The sequence below is a fragment of the Coregonus lavaretus genome, assembly GCF_964263955.1.
Source record: "Coregonus lavaretus genome assembly, chromosome: 5".
In the NCBI taxonomy this organism is placed as follows: domain Eukaryota; kingdom Metazoa; phylum Chordata; class Actinopteri; order Salmoniformes; family Salmonidae; genus Coregonus; species Coregonus lavaretus.
The window spans coordinates 52190815-52208973 of record NC_139992.1 but is presented as its reverse complement, the minus strand read 5'-3'; the positions used below and the strand labels follow the sequence as shown (position 1 = coordinate 52208973).

General features: G+C 42.9%; 1 protein-coding gene across 1 annotated transcript in view; it reads right to left on the bottom strand.

The window, feature by feature from the left end:
- The window catches only part of LOC311129013 (Krueppel-like factor 12), a 171137-nt gene that overhangs the window by 6059 nt on the left and 146919 nt on the right, over positions 1–18159 (bottom strand). Inside the window, exon 5 of the mRNA XM_084161259.1 lies at positions 6287–6444. Within this exon, the coding sequence (XP_084017385.1) occupies positions 6287–6444 (158 nt within the window). The remainder of the gene's footprint in view (positions 1–6286; positions 6445–18159) is intronic.

Here is an 18159-nt window from a genome sequence, read left to right as displayed (position 1 = left end):
AGATGTTCATTGGCAAACTTCAGACAGGCCTGTATATGTGCTTTCTTGAGCAGGGGGACCTTGCGGGCGCTGCAGGATTTCTGTCCTTCACGGCGTAGTGTGTTACCAATTGTTTTCTTGGTGACTATGGTCCCAGCTGCCTTGAGATCATTGACAAGATCCTCCTGTGTAGTTCTGGGCTGATTCCTCACCGTTCTCATGATCATTGCAACTCCACGAGGTGAGATCTTGCATGGAGCCCCAGGCAGAGGGAGATTGACAGTTATTTTGTGTTTCTTCCATTTGCGAATAATCGCACCAACTGTTGTCACCTTCTCACCAAGCTGCTTGGCGATGGTCTAGTAGCCCATTCCAGCCATGTGTAGGTCTACAATCTTGTCCCTGACATCCTTGGAGTGCTCTTTGGTCTTGGCCATGGTGGAGAGTTTGGAATCTGATTGATTGATTGCTTCTGTGGACAGGTGTCTTTTATACAGGTAACAAGCTGAGATTAGGAGCACTCCCTTTAAGAGTGTGCTCCTAATCTCAGCTCGTTACCTGTATAAAAGACACCTGGGAGCCAGAAATCTTTCTGATTGAGAGGGAGTCGAATACGTATTTCCCTCAATAAAATGCAAATCAATTTATAACATTTTTGACATGCGTTTTTCTGGATTTTTTTGTTGTTATTCAGTCTCTCACTGTTCAAATAAACCTACCATTAAAATGATAGACTGATCATTTCTTTGTCAATGGGCAAACGTACAACATCAGCAGGGGATCAAATACTTTTTTCCCGTCACTGTAGCTCAGATCATCAACCGTTCATGGCGGAGGAGGAGGTCAGAGATGGCAGTGTGGTGCCAGGATAACAACTTCTCCCTCAACGTCAGCAAGACAAAAGGAGCTGATCGTGGACTACAGGAAACGGAGAGGCAAGCACACCCCCATCCACATTGATGGGGCTGTAGTGGAGCAGGTCGAGAGCTTCAAGTTCCTATGTATCCACATCCATAAGGAATTAACATGGTCCACACACAACCACACAGCTGTGAAGAGGGCACGACAGCAACTCTTCCCCCTCAAGAGGCTGAAAAGATTTGGCATGGGCCCTCAGATCCTCAAAAAGTTATACAGCTGCACCATTGTGCGCAACTTGATTGCCTACATCACCGCTTGGTACGGCAACTGCAAGACACCCGACCGCAAGGCGCTACAGAGGGTGGTGAGTACGGTCATCCAGGACCTCTGTACCAGGCTGTGTCAGTGGAAGGGCCAAAACATTTTCAACGAATCCAGCCACCCAAGCCATAGACTGTTCTCTCTGCTACCGCACGGCAAGCGGTATCAGTGCACCAAGTCTGGATCTAACAGGACCTTGAACAGCTTCTACCACGAAGCCATAAGACTGCTAAACAAGACTGCTAAATAGCTCATCAAATGGCTACCCGGACTACATGCATTGGCCCTTTTTTGCACTAACTCTCTTGCACTAACTCTCTGCACACACACTGGATGCTACCCACACACTCACTCATACTTACACTGACACCCCGACACACACATACACACACACACTACATACACCCACACACACATAACATGCACACACATGTATACTGACGCCACACACACACACTCAAACACACACACACACTTTCACACTCACCACATACACTGCTGCTACTGTCTATTATTTATCCTGTTGCCTAGTCACTTTACCCCAACCTACAGTATATGTACATAGCTACCTCAATTACCTCGTACCCCTACACATTGACTCGGTACTGATACTCCCTGTATATAGCCATGTTACTTTTACTAGTTATTGTTATTCGTTATTCACTTATTCACACTTATGCCTTGTGTCACTATTTGTATTTGTTTATTACATGTTTTATCTTTAACTCTGCATTGTTGGATAATGACCTGTAAGTAAGCATTCCACTGTTAGTTTACAAAGCATGTGACAATTACAAAAATTAAAATCTAATAACATTTAAAAATATATATTTGTAGCTAACAGTTCATTCACAAAGTATTAAACAAAACAAAAGCCTTCATAATCTGTCATAACAAAATAAAATAAAACATTATAGACTTGTTAAAATACTCCAGACCAGAAGATGGCAGTAGTGGTGCTATCTTAAGCTTTGTTTCCATTGGCACGTAGTAGGACCATGTTGCTATATAGCCAATGTTAGCTAGCTGCGTTAATGTTGCTAGCTAGAAGCCCTGTTGATAGCTAGATGGCCACAACTAGATAACCACTAGCTAGCAAGATGTTGACGAAATAATTGAATTCACTCTCCACTATCCCATACTGCCAGTGCCATCTAGCCAAATTTCTAGTTTATATGTTGCGCTACCGAATGATGATGCTAACGATTTAGCTAGCTAGCAAGCTAGCAAACTGGCACTAGCAGTATAATGCCATGATCACGTCATGTCGGAGTAATCGGAGGAACGACTTGTCTACTTCGGAGGAACGACTTGTAGAGTTCATATGCTCGGAACTCGGAAGGAACACAAGAGCCATTCTCACCATTGACAGACAAAATTGTGGCCATGGTTGTTGACATTTTCTGTGGTGCATGACGTCAGAGTTCATCATGTGGGAAAGATCGGGGTCCCGAGATCATACCCGAGTTTCCTAGTCATAATTCTGAGTTGGAGGGGCATCCACGTGCATTTTTCCCAGTAGGAAGGACGTATTTACGAGTTCCTGACTTGACGTAAACATGGAATAAAGTTGGCTAGAGCTCACTCTGTCCAGCACTGCTTTTGGCAGAATAGCTGCTTCACTAGTTGGTGATTTTGACTGCCGACATGCTTGTCAGAGGTGCTAAATACCTTAGCCATCAGTATCCTTGGTGTGTTACTAGCTACAGTGGCTAGATAGCTAGCTTATGGAGGAAGCATTTAGCTAGTGTTTAGCATTATTGCTGGTTACCATCCCATTCGTTTGACTGACTCAGTTAGCAAGCTAGCTATCTAGCTAATGGACAAGTTTTGTGCACATTGTCGTCAAACTTACAATATAAAACATTTGTAAACTAAAAATAATGCTCCTTCATGCACAAAACTCCTTAGCTAGATGTGCAATATGTAACTAGGAATTGCTCTAGAAAAAACTTGCAGATGTATTGTTTTAGTTAAAGTTACATTTCTAAATTTTTCAACTTCATCTTTATCATCTCCAGCACCACCCAACATCAACATATGTGAAATTGTCGCATTTCTATGTTTTGTAGTAAAAAAGATAGAGGAACATAAGTGTTTCCAATGACATCATCGGTGTGCATTGTGTGATTTCAACCAATTATGAGTAGGCATTGCCTACTAATTGTCTACTAGGTTGACGACATCCGATCCTCATTTATTAAGTCAAATGACACCGCTGGTCCTGCTCACACTGTCCTACCCTATGCTTTGACTTCTTTCTCCCCTCTCTCTCCAGATGAAATCTGCTCACACTGCCCTACCCTATCCCCTCCTCTCTTCTCCAGACCATTTCCGGAGACCTTCTCCCTTACCTCACCTCACTCATCAACTCATCCTTGACCGCTGGCTATGTCCCTTCCATCTTCAAGAAAGCGAGAGTTGCACCCCTCCTCAAAAAACCTACACTTGATCCCTCCGATGTCAACAACTACAGACCAGTATCCCTTCTTTATTTTCTCTTCAAAACTCTTGAGCGTGCCGTCTATAGCCAACTCTCCTGCTATCTCTCTCAGAATTACCTTCTTGATCCAAACCAGTCAGGTTTCAAGACTGGTCATTCAACTGAGACTGCTCTTCTCTGTGTCACGGAGGCTCTCCGCACTGCTAAAGCTAACTCTTTCTCCTCTGCTCTCATCCTTCTAGACCTATCTGCTGCCTTTGATACTGTGAACCATCAGATCCTCCTCTCCACCCTCTCCGAGTTGGACATCTCCGGCGCGGCTCACTCTTGGATTGCGTCCTACCTGACAGGTCGCTCCTACCAGGTGGCGTGGCGAGAATCTGTCTCCGCACCATGTGCTCTCACCACTGGTGTCCCCCAGGGCTCAGTTCTAGGCCCTCTCCTATTCTCTCTATACACCAAGTCACTTGGCTCTGTCATATCCTCACATGGCCTCTCCTATCATTGCTACGCAGACGACACACAACTAATCTTCTCCTTTCCCCCTTCTGATAACCAGGTGGCGAATCGCATCTCTGCATGTCTGGCAGACATGTCAGTGTGGATGTCGGATCACCACCTCAAGCTGAACCTCGGCAAGACGGAGCTGCTTTTCCTCCCGGGGAAGGACTGCCCGCTCCATGATCTCGCCATCATGGTTGACAACTCCGTTGTGTCCTCCTCCCAGAGTGCAAAGAACCTTGGTGTGACCCTGGTCAACACCCTGTCGTTCTCCGCTAACATCAAAGCGGTGACCCGATCCTGTAGGTTCATGCTCCACAACATTCGCAGAGTACGACCCTACCTTACACAGGAAGCGGCAGAGGTCATAATCCTGGCACTTGTCATCTCCCGTCTGGATTACTGCAACTTGCTGTTGGCTGGACTCCCTGCCTGTGCCATTAAACCCCTACAACTCATCCAAAACGCTGCAGCCCGTCTGGTGTTCAACCTTCCCAAGTTCTCTCACGTCACCCCGCTCCTCCGCACACTCCACTGGGTTCCAGTTGAAGCTCGCATCTGCTACAAGACCATAGTGCTTTCCTACGGAGCTGTCAGGGGAACGGCACCTCCTTACCTTCAGGCTCTGATCAGTCCCTACACCCAAACGAGGGCATTGCGTTCTTCCACCTCTGGCCTGCTGGTCCCCCTACCTCTGCAGAAGCACAGTTCCCGCTCAGCCCAGTCAAAACTGTTCGCTGCTCTGGCACCCCAATGGTGGAACAAGCTCCCTCACGACGCCAGGACAGCAGAGTCACTGACCACCTTCCAGAGACACTTGAAACCCTACCTCTTTAAGGAATACCTGCGATGGTATAAAAGTAATCATTCTACCCCACCCCCACAAAAAAATAAAAAAATAATAATGATAATTTGAAATCAAATAAATAAAAAAGTGAAAAAAAACACTAATAACAAATAAAATAACAAAAACAATATATATAATACAAATGAAGATTAAAAATATACTCTAAAAGACTATTGAAAAATTAGAAAAATATATTTAAAAAATGGTAAAGTGGTTGTCACACTGGCTATCATAAGGTGAATGCACCAATTTGTAAGTCGCTCTGGATAAGAGCGTCTGCTAAATGACGTAAATGTAAATGTAATGTAAATGAACTAATTGGTTGATGATGTAAGGGGGTTGATGTTACCAGTATAGAAAAAGTACCCTCTTTTCTCCTTCTCATTGTTGCTTCTTTCATGCTCTCTGAATGGCTCAAAGTCAAGTCGTTGGGCAAGCTGATTATGCATGTTGAAACAGCAAGAGAAGCCGCAGTTCGTCAGACACACATCAGGTGCTCTCATAGACTACACTTATCATAGTATATGTAAATCCGGGACACTCCAATTAGTATGACATGTTATGTTTGGTATGGTTACATAACACAGAAGGTTACTTAAGGCAAAAACAATAAAAGTAGGGTGGTTGGAGTGGATGTGTAGGAGTATAATGTGAACGACTAGCAACCAACTGTTTGCATGTTCGAATCTCATCACGGACAACTTTAGCATTTTAGCTAATTAGGAACTTTGCAACTACTTACTACTTTTTAGCTATTTTGCAAGTACTTAGCATCTTAGCTAACCCTAACCATAGCCCTTTAACCTAACTCATAAACCTAACTTTAACCCTAACCTTAAGCCTAAACTTAACCCGTAACCGTAACCCTAACCCTTAACCTTAGCCACCTAACTAACATTAGCATTAGCCACCTAGCTAACGTTAGCAACAACAAATTGGAATTCGTAACATATCACACATTTAGCAAATTCTTAACGTATTGTATGAATTGCAATTCGTAAAATCTTGTACAAATTGCAATTTGTAACATATCATCTGAATTGTAATTCATAACATACTGTATCATACGAAATGGATAATGGACATCCACAAATAAATACATACCATACGAAACATAACATATCGTACTAATTGGAGTCTCCCGGATTTACTTATACTATGTACCGTCTATCCCTAAGTCCAGGTTGCTTGTTGTGTTTAAAGCTTTTGTGAAGCATCTTCCATGTGTATTGACTTTCCATGCATATTAGCGCTACGGAATACATTATTATTCAGGAAGAGACCTAGCCTTTAATTGATGAAGAGAACTGTAATGTGTTGGTGAAGCCACTGACCAGTGTGCGTCCTCCGGTGTGCTTTTAGATGGGAGCTCTTGGTGTAGACCTTATTGCAGCCCTCAAAGTCACACCTGTGGATGCGTCTCTTCTTGGAGTCGGGCGACTCTGACCTCCGGGGGCGGCGTATGCTCTCAATACTGAATGGTGACATGGAACTGCAACAAGAGAGGAAATGGTGGATCATTAGAGGATCATCTTCATCATCTTTCATTTATATTACTAATTTGGATATTATTAACTGTAGCAATGAGCAAACCCCAACATGACATCTTTACTGTGTATTCATTGACTACCGTAATTCCATCAATAGTGCCATTATATTGAGGCAAGCAGATTTCTGATAATGCATATTGGAGTATCTACTCAACATATGGTGGAGAACGTAGACTCAAAAACAAACTAAAAACTTGTTTTTATATTTTGGGTAATTTTCCCTTCAAGGTCTTTTCCGTCTTGTTGGCTACACATGTACACGTATCCTTAAAAAAAGCCTAGCACTTGTTTGTAATGTATGACACATTTCATCCAAGGTCAGTGCTATCCGGGATCCTTGGACGTCCCCACCCTAAACTTTAACCTTAACCCCTACCCTTATCCTTACCCTTACCCTAACCATAACCACAACCTTTATCTAACCCTAACATTAACCCTTACCTTAACCATTTTACATGTCAACTTCAATGGGGTAGGGACATCCCAAGGATCCCAGACAGCACATACCTTTCAACCAAGCTCCAATTACTCCAATAGAAATACTAGGAAATAGATTCAAGATCACATTTCACAACATGTGTGAAACATGTTCATTCAGATATATTGTTAAAATATTTCAATGGCCTTTAGATGGTGATCTTGCACCTTGGTAGAAACCACCACAACCCACTGGGCACAGACCTCAATTCAACGTCTATTCCACCTTGGTTCAACGTCATTTTGTTGAAATGAAGTGGGAACAACGTTAATTCAACCAGTGTGTGCCCAGTGGGACGGCACAGGAAACTGGATTGGGTAAGACTGTTATTTTGACCATTCCTATAGATTGATCAATCATCTGAAGACAGTTTCATATTTATTTTCTCCATGGAGTTCAATAAACATAATGACTGTTGAGTTGTCTATGTCATCAATAACATTTTCCGTAGCATTTCCTTTCAAATTAGTAGTCAATACATTGAGTACACAATTTATCACAATAAAGCAACTAGCTAGAGTGTGTGTGTGTTGGGAAATGCAGACAGTATTGACATGTGCCATCAGAAAAATGTGCTTCCAGTAATGGTTAGCAGTGGTGGCAGGTCCGCTTAGCTTGCATACTAAACAGTCACTCTACTAACACAATGCTACGGTCATGTTGCACACACATGCGTGACCTTACACACACACACACACACACACACACACTGCTAAATAGCTACCCGGACTATCTGCATTGACCCTTTTTGCCTCATCACGTACTGTATTTGTATTTTGTTTTTATTAGGTAGCATTTATTAGGTTGGTTATTGCCAAGGCAGCAGCTACTCTTCCTGGGGTCCAAACATATTAAAGCACTCACAGTCCCTGTTGTTCCATAAGGTGTATGTTTACAGTTGAAGTCGGAAGTTTACATACACTTAGTCATTAAAACTCGTTTTTCAACCACTCCACACATTTCTTATTAACAAACTATAATTTTAGCAAGTTGGTTAGGACATCTACTTTGTGCATTACAAGTAATTTTTCCAACAATTGTTTACAGACAGATTATTTCACTTATAATTCACTGTATCACAATTCCAGTGGGTCAGAAGTTTACATACACTAAGTTGACGGTGCCTTTAAACAGCTTGGAAAATTCCAGAAAATGATGTCATGGCTTTTGAAGCTTCTGATAGGCTAATTGACATCATTTGAGTCAATTGGAGGTGTACCTGTGGATGTATTTCAAGGCCTACCTTAAAACTCAGTGCCTCTTTGCTTGACATCATGGGAAAATCAAAAGAAATCAGCCAAGACCTCAGAATTTTTTTTTGTAGACCTCCACAAGTCTGGTTCATCCTTGGGAGCAATTTCCAAACGCCTGAAGGTACCACGTTAATCTCTACAAACAATAGTACGCAAGTATAAACACCATGCGACCACGCAGCCGTCATACCGCTCAGGAAGGAGACACGTTCTGTCTCCTAGAGATGAACGTACTTTGGTGCGAAAAGTGCAAATCAATCCCAGAACAACAGCAAAGGACCTTGTGAAGATGTTGGAGAAAACAGGTACAAAAGTATCTATATCCACAGTAAAACAAGTCCTATATCGACATAACCTGAAAGGCCGCTCAGCAAGGAAGAAGCCACTGCTCCAAAACCGCCATAAAAAAGCCAGACTACGGTTTGCAACTGCACATGGGGACAAAGATCGTACTTTTTGGAGAAATGTCCTCTGGTCTGATGAAACAAAAATATAACTGTTTGGCCATAATGACCATCATTATGTTTGGAGGAAAAAGGGGTAGGCTTGCAAGAGTGTGCAAAGCTGTCATCAAGGAAAATGGTGGCTACTTTGAAGAATCTCAAATATAAAATATATTTAGTTTAACACTTTTTTGGTTACTACATGATTCCATAGGTGTTATTTCATAGTTTTGATGTCTTCACTATTATTCTACAATGTAGAAAATAGTAAAAATGAAGAAAAACCCTTGAATGAGTAGGTGTGTCCAAACTTTTGACTGGTACTGTATATTCAGGAAAAGGCATGTGCCCTTGCTCACAAACACACACACACACACACACACACGGCAAGGACACATTTTTTAATCCTCCCACATTCAGAATCCACACAGAGTCAACTGCCAACGTGTGTGTGTTGGGGGTGGGGCTGAGGCAGGGAAAGAGTGAGGGAGATGGGGTAAAAGAGAGGGAGGAGAAGGGGGTGGGGTAGAATGTCACTGGTCCTAGTCTCTCTCCATTAATGATTTTCAACCTGGATATCCACATTGCCTTTTCTTTCTCTCCCCATACAGCTCTGAGGTCAGACAGAGAAGTGAGAGTCGTAGGTGTACAGTGAGGGAAAGGAGAGGGGGGGGGGGGGGGACTGGGGGGTTACAGTTAGAGGAGAAGAGAAGGGGGGGTGAGGGTCATGCAGGAGAACGAGGAGCAGCCAAAGTATATTTGGGATCGTGATGTTGGGGGCTAGGAAAAGGAAGGAGAAAAGGAACAAGACAAGCAGTTTTGTGGGGTTTTGTTTTTCTGGAGGGGTGCGTAAAGGGGCTCTTTCGAGGATGGGAAAAGAAAAGAGGTTACGAGGTGCAAACAGAGAAGACAGGGGAGGAGAGAGAGGGGAGCAGATGGGTGCTTTTGGGTGGTGTTGAAGAGAGGAGGCGTGGCCAGACAGGCCCTCCGGTGAACTGTTTCCACCACACACAGCCCACTTCCTGTCTCACTGACACACACACACATGCACAGATATGCCACACAAGGACACACACATTGACAGCGTACACACACACAGGAAATGAGCGCTTGGGTCAGATATGATACTGATACCTCTCTCTCGCTCTACACCCCTCTCTCTCTCTCTCTCTCTCTCTCAACCACAGTAGCTCAAACTAACTTCCCCTCTCTCTCTTTCTCACTTCAGTTCTTCCCCCTCTCTCTTTCTTCCCCAAATGTCCACTTCTACTGAGCAAAGAGAAAGCTGAGAGTGTGCCACACAACAGCACAAATATTGCACAATTAAGGTTTAACTATTGGCAAACCTGCATAAACTGTGTAGTCACCCATAGTCAACACATACTCAGATGAAACTGATTAACCTACTCAAAATGATGTATATTTGAGTTAGTATGGAGTTACTTTTGTGCCATTATTATCAAGTAAAACCGCTGATGTCGAGAACAGAATTCTTAGCATTGCAAACAAAAATAATGATATTGAAAGAAAAACATAAACCCAAAAGTATCAAAAGCCAAAAAAAATATTGCAAGGAAATAATTTTGAAATGCGAGAACAAATTCATTGTAAATTGAGGCTAACATTTTTTAAACAGTAACCAGGTTTCCAGCCAACCTTTTTATGCGAGTGAAGTACATGTCGGATAAAATAATGTTATGAGAGTCCTGATGGAAATATACTTTTTTTGGGTAAACTTTCCAAATGTGGGATCTTTTTATGTCGGTAAAATGAATTATGCGAGAAATGTTGGTGGAAACTCTTTTATGCGCAAATATTGATATAATAACCATCATATCGAAGTAAACTTGGAGTCCTGTCATGGACAATGTTTTTTTAAATTACATTTTTTTTATTTTTTATTACAGAATAAAAAAGAATCCACTTTGTCCATGACAGCCAACAGAGGCTCATCATAACACGTGTCTCTTGGGGTCAATCTTCTCCAGGTGAACATGTTGTGTGGTCCTTCCACTACGACTCATCGGGAAGCATGCAGTTTATTAGGCTACAGATTAAATAAATTATAATGAACTTCACAGGGTGGTGAAAGTGCAAGGTGATGAGCTTGATGCTCCTTTCCAATAAATATTGAGGGTCTTATTCTGGTGACATGATTTACATTTTTAGTCATTTAGCAGACGCTCTTATCCAGAGCGACTTACAGGAGCAATTAGGGTTAAGTGCCTTGCTCAAGGGCACATCAACAGATATTTCACCTAGTCAGCTTGGGGATTAGAACCAGCGACCTTTTGGTTACTCACACAACGCTCTTAACCACTAAGCTACCTGCCGCCCCATCGATGCTTGGCTGCTGTTTGACAAATAAAAATAATCTCGCTCTTTTGTTCAAAGTAATCTCATCATGTAGGCTATACATGTTGGATAGAGCGCATGTGCCAATACCAGGTTGGGCACACTCGCTATATAATGCAATTTATTTGGTGAGAGAGTTGAAATTGCGATGGAAACCCATTTAACTCAATTATTTTGGTACATGGGAATTTAACTGCAAAAGGTATTTTTATGTGTACTACGTCATCAAGCACAGCCTCCCACTACGACTCATCGGGAAGCATGCAGTTTATTAGGCTACAGATTAAATACATTATAATGAACTTCACAGGGTGGTGAAAGTGCAAGGTGATGAGCTTGATGCTCCTTTCCAATAAATATTGAGGGTCTTATTCTGGTGACATGATCATCGATGCTTGGCTGCTGTTTGACAAATAAAAATAATAAAGTATTTTTATGTGCACTACGTCATCACGCACAGCTTTTCATCTGCACAAGTCAATTTGATGGAAACACATCTCTGGTGGGAAAAAGCACATATTGTTTTTATGTTTCTAGAATATTCGCATGAAAATCTGTTGCCAGTTGGATGGAAACCTAGCAACTGAAAAATGTTTTATGATAACACGATTAAAGTAAATGCCTCCCTCACAGGGCTCATCTGCAAAATAGACTGTGGTCTCAGCATGACTCCCTGCTTAAATAAAGGTTACATTGGATTGCGAAAGTATTCACCCCACTTGTTGCCTTACAACCTGGAATTAAAATAGATTTTTGGGGGGTTTGTATCATTTGATTTACACAACATGCCTACCACTTTGAAGATGCAAAATATTTTTTATTGTGAAACAAACAAGAAATAAGACTAAGTTTCAGATATTTTTTTATAACCCAACCCTGATCTGTACTTCTCCACAACTTTGTCCCTGACCTGTTTGGAGAGCTCCTTGGTCTTCATGGTGCCGCTTGCTTAGTGGTGTTGCAGACTCTGGGGCCTTTAAGAACAGGTATACAGTGGGGAAAAAAATATTTAGTCAGCCACCAATTGTGCAAGTTCTCCCACTTAAAAAGATGAGAGAGGCCTGTAATTTTCAGCATAGGTACACGTCAACCAAGACAGACAAATTGAGATTTGTTTTCTCCAGAAAATCACATTGTAGGATTTTTAATGAATTTATTTGCAAAATATGGTGGAAAATAAGTATTTGGTCACCTACAAACAAGCAAGATTTCTGGCTCTCACAGACCTGTAACTTCTTCTTTAAGAGGCTCCTCTGTCCTCCACTCGTTACCTGTATTAATGGCACCTGTTTGAACTTGTTATCAGTATAAAAGACACCTGTCCACAACCTCAAACAGTCACACTCCAAACTCCACTATGGCCAAGACCAAAGAGCTGTCAAAGGACACCAGAAACAAAATTGTAGACCTGCACCAGGCTGGGAAGACTGAATCTGCAATAGGTAAGCAGCTTGGTTTGAAGAAATTACTGTGGGAGCAATTATTAGGAAATGGAAGACATACAAGACCACTGATAATCTCCCTCGATCTGGGGCTCCACGCAAGATCTCACCCCGTGGGGTCAAAATGATCACAAGATTGGTGAGCAAATATCCCAGAACCACGCGGGGGGACCTAGTGAATGACCTGCAGAGAGCTGGGACCAAAGTAACAAAGGCTACCATAAGTAACACACTACGCCGACAGGGACTCAAATCCTGCAGTGCCAGACGTGACCCCTGCTTAAGCCAGTACATGTCCAGGCCCGTCTGAAGTTTGCTAGAGTGCATTTGGATGATCCAGAAGAGGATTGGGAGAATGTCATATGGTCAGATGAAACCAAAATAGAACTTTTTGGTAAAAACTCAACTCGTCGTGTTTGGAGGACAAAGAATGCTGAGTTGCATCCAAAGAACACCATACCTACTGTGAAGCATGGGGGTGGAAACATCATGCTTTGGGGCTGTTTTTCTGCAAAGGGACCAGGACGACTGATCCGTGTAAAGGAAAGAATGAATGCGGCCATGTATCGTGAGATTTTGAGTGAAAACCTCCTTCCATCAGCAAGGGCATTGAAGATGAAACATGGCTGGGTCTTTCAGCATGACAATGATCCCAAACACACCGCCCGGGCAACGAAGGAGTGGCTTCGTAAGAAGCATTTCAAGGTCCTGGAGTGGCCTAGCCAGTCTCCAGATCTCAACCCCATAGAAGATCTTTGGAGGGAGTTGAAAGTCTGTGTTGCCCAGCGACAGCCCCAAAACATCACTGCTCTAGAGGAGATCTGCATGGAGGAATGGGCCAAAATACCAGCAACAGTGTGTGAAAACCTTGTGAAGACTTACAGAAAACGTTTGATCTGTGTCATTGCCAACAAAGGGTATACAACAAAGTATTGAGAAACTTTTGTTATTGACCAAATACTTATTTTCCACCATAATTTGCACAGGTGTCTTTTATACTGATAACAAGTTCAAACAGGTGCCATTAATACAGGTAACGAGTGGAGGACAGAGGAGCCTCTTAAAGAAGAAGTTACAGGTCTGTGAGTGCCAGAAATCTTGCTTGTTTGTAGGTGACAAAATACTTATTTTCCACCATAATTTGCAAATAAATTCATAAAAAATCCTACAATGTGATTTTCTTGAAAAAAAAATCTCAATTTGTCTGTCATAGTTGACGTGTACCTATGATGAAAATTACAGGCCTCTCTCATCTTTTTAAGTGGGAGAACTTGCACAATTGGTGGCTGACTAAATACTTTTTTCCCCCACTGTATATATACTGAGATCATGTGACAGATCATTTGACACTTATTGCACACAGGTGGACTTTATTTACCTAATTATGTGACTTCTGAAGGTAATTGGTTGCACCAGATCTTATTTAGGGGCTTCATAGCAAAGGGGGTGAACACATATGCACGCACCACTTTTCCGTTATTAATTTTTTAGAATTGTTTGAAAAAACTTCTTTTTTTCATTTCACTTCACAAATTTTGACTATTTTGTGTATGTCCATTACATGAAATCCAAATAAAAATCCATTTAAACTACAGGTTGTAATGCAACAAAATAGGAAAAACGGCTTCTGTAATCGCAAAAGTATTGGTTTCTTGCACGTAAATATCAGAAGTCTACTTCCTAAGTTTGAGTTATTCACTGCGTTAGCACACTCCGCCAACCCTGATGTTCTAGCAGTGTCTGAATCCTGGCTTAGGAAGGCCACCAAAAATTCTGAAATGTCCATCCCCAACTATAACATTTTCCGTCTAGATATAACTGCCAAAGGGGGTGGAGTTGCAATCTACTGTAGAGATAGCCTGCAGAGCTCTATCATACTATCCAGGTCTGTGCCCAAACAGTTTGAGCTTCTACTTCTAAAAATCCACCTTTCCAGAAATAAGTCTCTCACTGCTACAGACCCCCCTCAGCCCCCAGCTGTGCCCTGGACACCATATGTGAATTGATTGCCCCCCATTTATCCTCAGAGTTCGTACTGCTTGGTGACCTAAATTGGGATATGCTTAACACCCCGGCCATCCTACAATCCAAACTAGATGCCCTCAATCTCACACAAATTATCAACGAACCTACCAGGTACAACCCTAAATCCGTAAACATGGGTACCCTCATAGATATCATCCTGACTAACTTACCCTCTAAATACACCTCCACTGTCTTCAACCAGGATCTCAGCGATCACTGCCTTATTGCCTGCGTCCGTAACGGGTCCGTGGTCAAAAGACCACCCCTCATCACTGTTAAACGCTCCCTAAAACACTTTAGCGAGCAGGCCTTCATAATTGACCTGGCCCAGGTATCCTGGATGGATATAGATCTCATTCCGTCAGTAGAGGATGCCTGGTTGTTCTTTAAAAGTAATTTCCTCTCAATCTTAAATAAACATGCCCCATTCAAAAAATACAGAACTAAGAACAGATATAGCCCCTGGTTCTCCTCAGACTTGACTGCCCTTGACCAGCACAAAAACATCCTGTGGCGTACTGCATTAGCATCAAATAGCCCCCGCGATATGCAACTTTTCAGGGAAGTTAGGAACCAATATACACAAGCAGTCAGGAAAGCAAAGGCTAACTTTTTCAAACAGAAATTTGCATCCTGTAGCACTAACTCCAAAAAGTTTTGGGACACTGTAAAGTCCATGGAGAATAAGAGCACTTCCTCCCAGCTGCCCACTGCACTGAGGCTAGGAAACACTATCACCACCGATAAATCTACAATAATCAAGAATTTCAACAAGCATTTTGCTACGGCTGGCCATGCTTTCCACCTGGCTACCATTACCCCGGCCACCAACTCTGCACCCTCCGCTGCAACTTGCCCATGCCCACCCCCCCCCCCCCCCGCTTCTCCTTCACACAAATTCAGACAGCTGATGTTCTGAAAGAGCTGCAAATTCTGGACCCCTACAAATCAGCTGGGCTAGACAATCTGGACCCGTTCTTTCTAAAACTAGCCGCCGAAATTGTCGCAACCCCTATTACTAGCCTGTTCAACCTCTCTTTCGTAACGTCTGAGATCCCCAGAGATTGGAAAGCTGCCGCAGTCATCCCCCTCTTCAAAGGGGGCGACACTCTAGATCCAAACTGTTACAGACCTATTTCCATCCTGCCCTGCCTTTCGAAAGTATTTGAAAGCCAAGTTAACAAACAGATCACCGACCATTTCGAATCCCACCGTACCTTCTCCGCTATGCAATCCGGTTTCCGAGCTGGTCATGGGTGCACTTCAGCCACGCTCAAGGTCCTAAACGATATTATAACCGCGATCGAAAATAGACAGTACTGTGCAGCCGTCTTCATCGACCTGGCCAAGGCTTTCGACTCTGTCAACCACCGCATTCTTATTGGCAGACTAAATAGCCTTGGTTTCTCAAATGACTGCCTCGCCTGGTTCACCAACTACTTCTCAGATAGAGTTCAATGTGTCAAATCGGAGGGCCTGTTGTCTGGAGCTATTGCAGTCTCTATGGGGGTGCCACAGGGTTCAATTCTTGGGCCGACTCTTTTCTCCGTGTATATCAATGATGTCGCTCTTGCTGCTGGTGACTCTCAGATCCACCTCTACGCAGATGACACCATTTTGTATACATCTGGCCCTTCATTGGACACTGTGTTAACAAACCTCCAAACGAGCTTCAATGCCATACAACACTCCTTCAGTAGCCTCCAACTGCTCTTAAACACTAGTAAAACTAAATGCATGCTCTTCAATCGAACGCTGCTGACACCCGCCCACCCGACTAGAATCACCACTCTCGACGGGTCTGACCTAGAGTATGTGGACAACTACAAATACCTAGGTGTCTGGTTAGACTGTAAACTCTCCTTCCAGACTCACATTAAGAATCTCCAATCAAAAGTTAAATCTAGAATCGGCTTCCTATTTCGCAACAAAGCCTCCTTCACTCATGCTGCCAAACATGCCCTCGTTAAACTGACTATCCTACCGATCCTTGACTTCGGCGATGTCATTTACAAAATAGCCTCCAACACTCTACTCAGCAAATTGGATGTAGTCTATCACAGTGCCATCCGTTTTGTCTCCAAAGCCCCATACACTACCCACCACTGTGACCTGTACGCTCTTGTTGGCTGGTCCTCACTACATGTTCGTCGTCAAACCCACTGGCTCCAGGCCATCTATAAATCACTGCTAGGCAAATCCCCGCCTTATCTTAGCTCATTGGTCACCATAGCAGCACCCACCCGTAGTCTGCGCTCCAGCAGGTATATCTCACTGGTCATTCCCAAAGCCAACACCTCCTTTGGCCGCCATTCCTTCCAGTTCTCTGCTGCCAATGACTGGAACGAATTGCAAAAATCTCTGAAGCTGGAGACTCTTATCTCCCTCACTAACTTTAAGCATCAGTTGTCAGAGCACCTTACCGATCACTGCACATGTACACAGCCCATCTGAAATTAGCCCACCCAACTACCTCATCCCTATATTGTTATTTATTTTGCTCTTTTGCACCCCAGTATCTGTATTTACACATAATCTCTTGCACATCTAGCATTCCAGTGTTAATACTAATTGTAATTATTTTGCACTATAGCCTATTTATTGCCTTACCTCCATAACTTGCTACATTTGCACACACTGTATATATATTTTCTGTTGTATTTTTTTACTTTGTTTTTTTTACCCCATATGTAACTCTGTGTTGTTGTTTTTATCGCACTGCTTTGCTTTATCTTGGCCAGGTCGCAGTTGTAAATGAGAACTTGTTCTCAACTGGCTTACCTGGTTAAATAAAGGTGAAATAAATAAAATAAAAAATAAGGAATGTGCCTGCTATTTCTCTTATCTTTGTTTACGTTTCCCTGGTGTTTGCTTTTGCTGACTTTCTTTTTCAGTTGCAAGTTAGCACATGCATTCCAGTAGCATAGCACCCTGCATCCCACTGCTGGTTTGTTTCTAAAACTAAGCAAGGTTGGTCCTGGTCAGTCCCTGGATGGGAGATCAGATTGCTAGAAAGGTTGCTAGAAAGGTTGTAGGTGTGACAGTAGGGGGCACTCTTCCTTCTGGTCTTTTGGATGGGATGTTAAACTGACTCTCACTTATCGTAACATAAAGCTTAACTATCGCTACAAAACTGGTTGACCAACAGAGATGCATAATCTACGCTGCCATCTAAACCCCACCTACATGGATTGATATGGTGCCTTTCTACTTACACACTCAAAGCAATTTTCTACATAGTAACCTTATCCACCACTAACATGTGGCACCCACTTGGGTGATGCACAGCACACACCAATGTGTGGCACCCACTTGGTTGATGCCAGAACACTCACCACACATCAGCTAGCACCCCACATAGGGGTACTAGCTGATCTTAAGACCAGAGGGAAGAGTGCCCCCAACTGGCCCTCCAACACCACTTCCAAGAACATCTGGTCTCCCATCCAGGGACCAACCTTGGTTAGCTTCAGAGGCAAACCAGCAGTGGAATGCAGCGTGCTATGCTGCTGGAACAAATATCACAAAAAACTTGCAACAGCAAAAAAGCCAGCAAAAGCAAAAGCCAGGGTAATATAACCAAAGATAGGGAAAATTGCAAGCAAAGTTCGCAATCGCCTTATCATTGATTTAATTTTTTCCTGCATTCATTTATAACTCA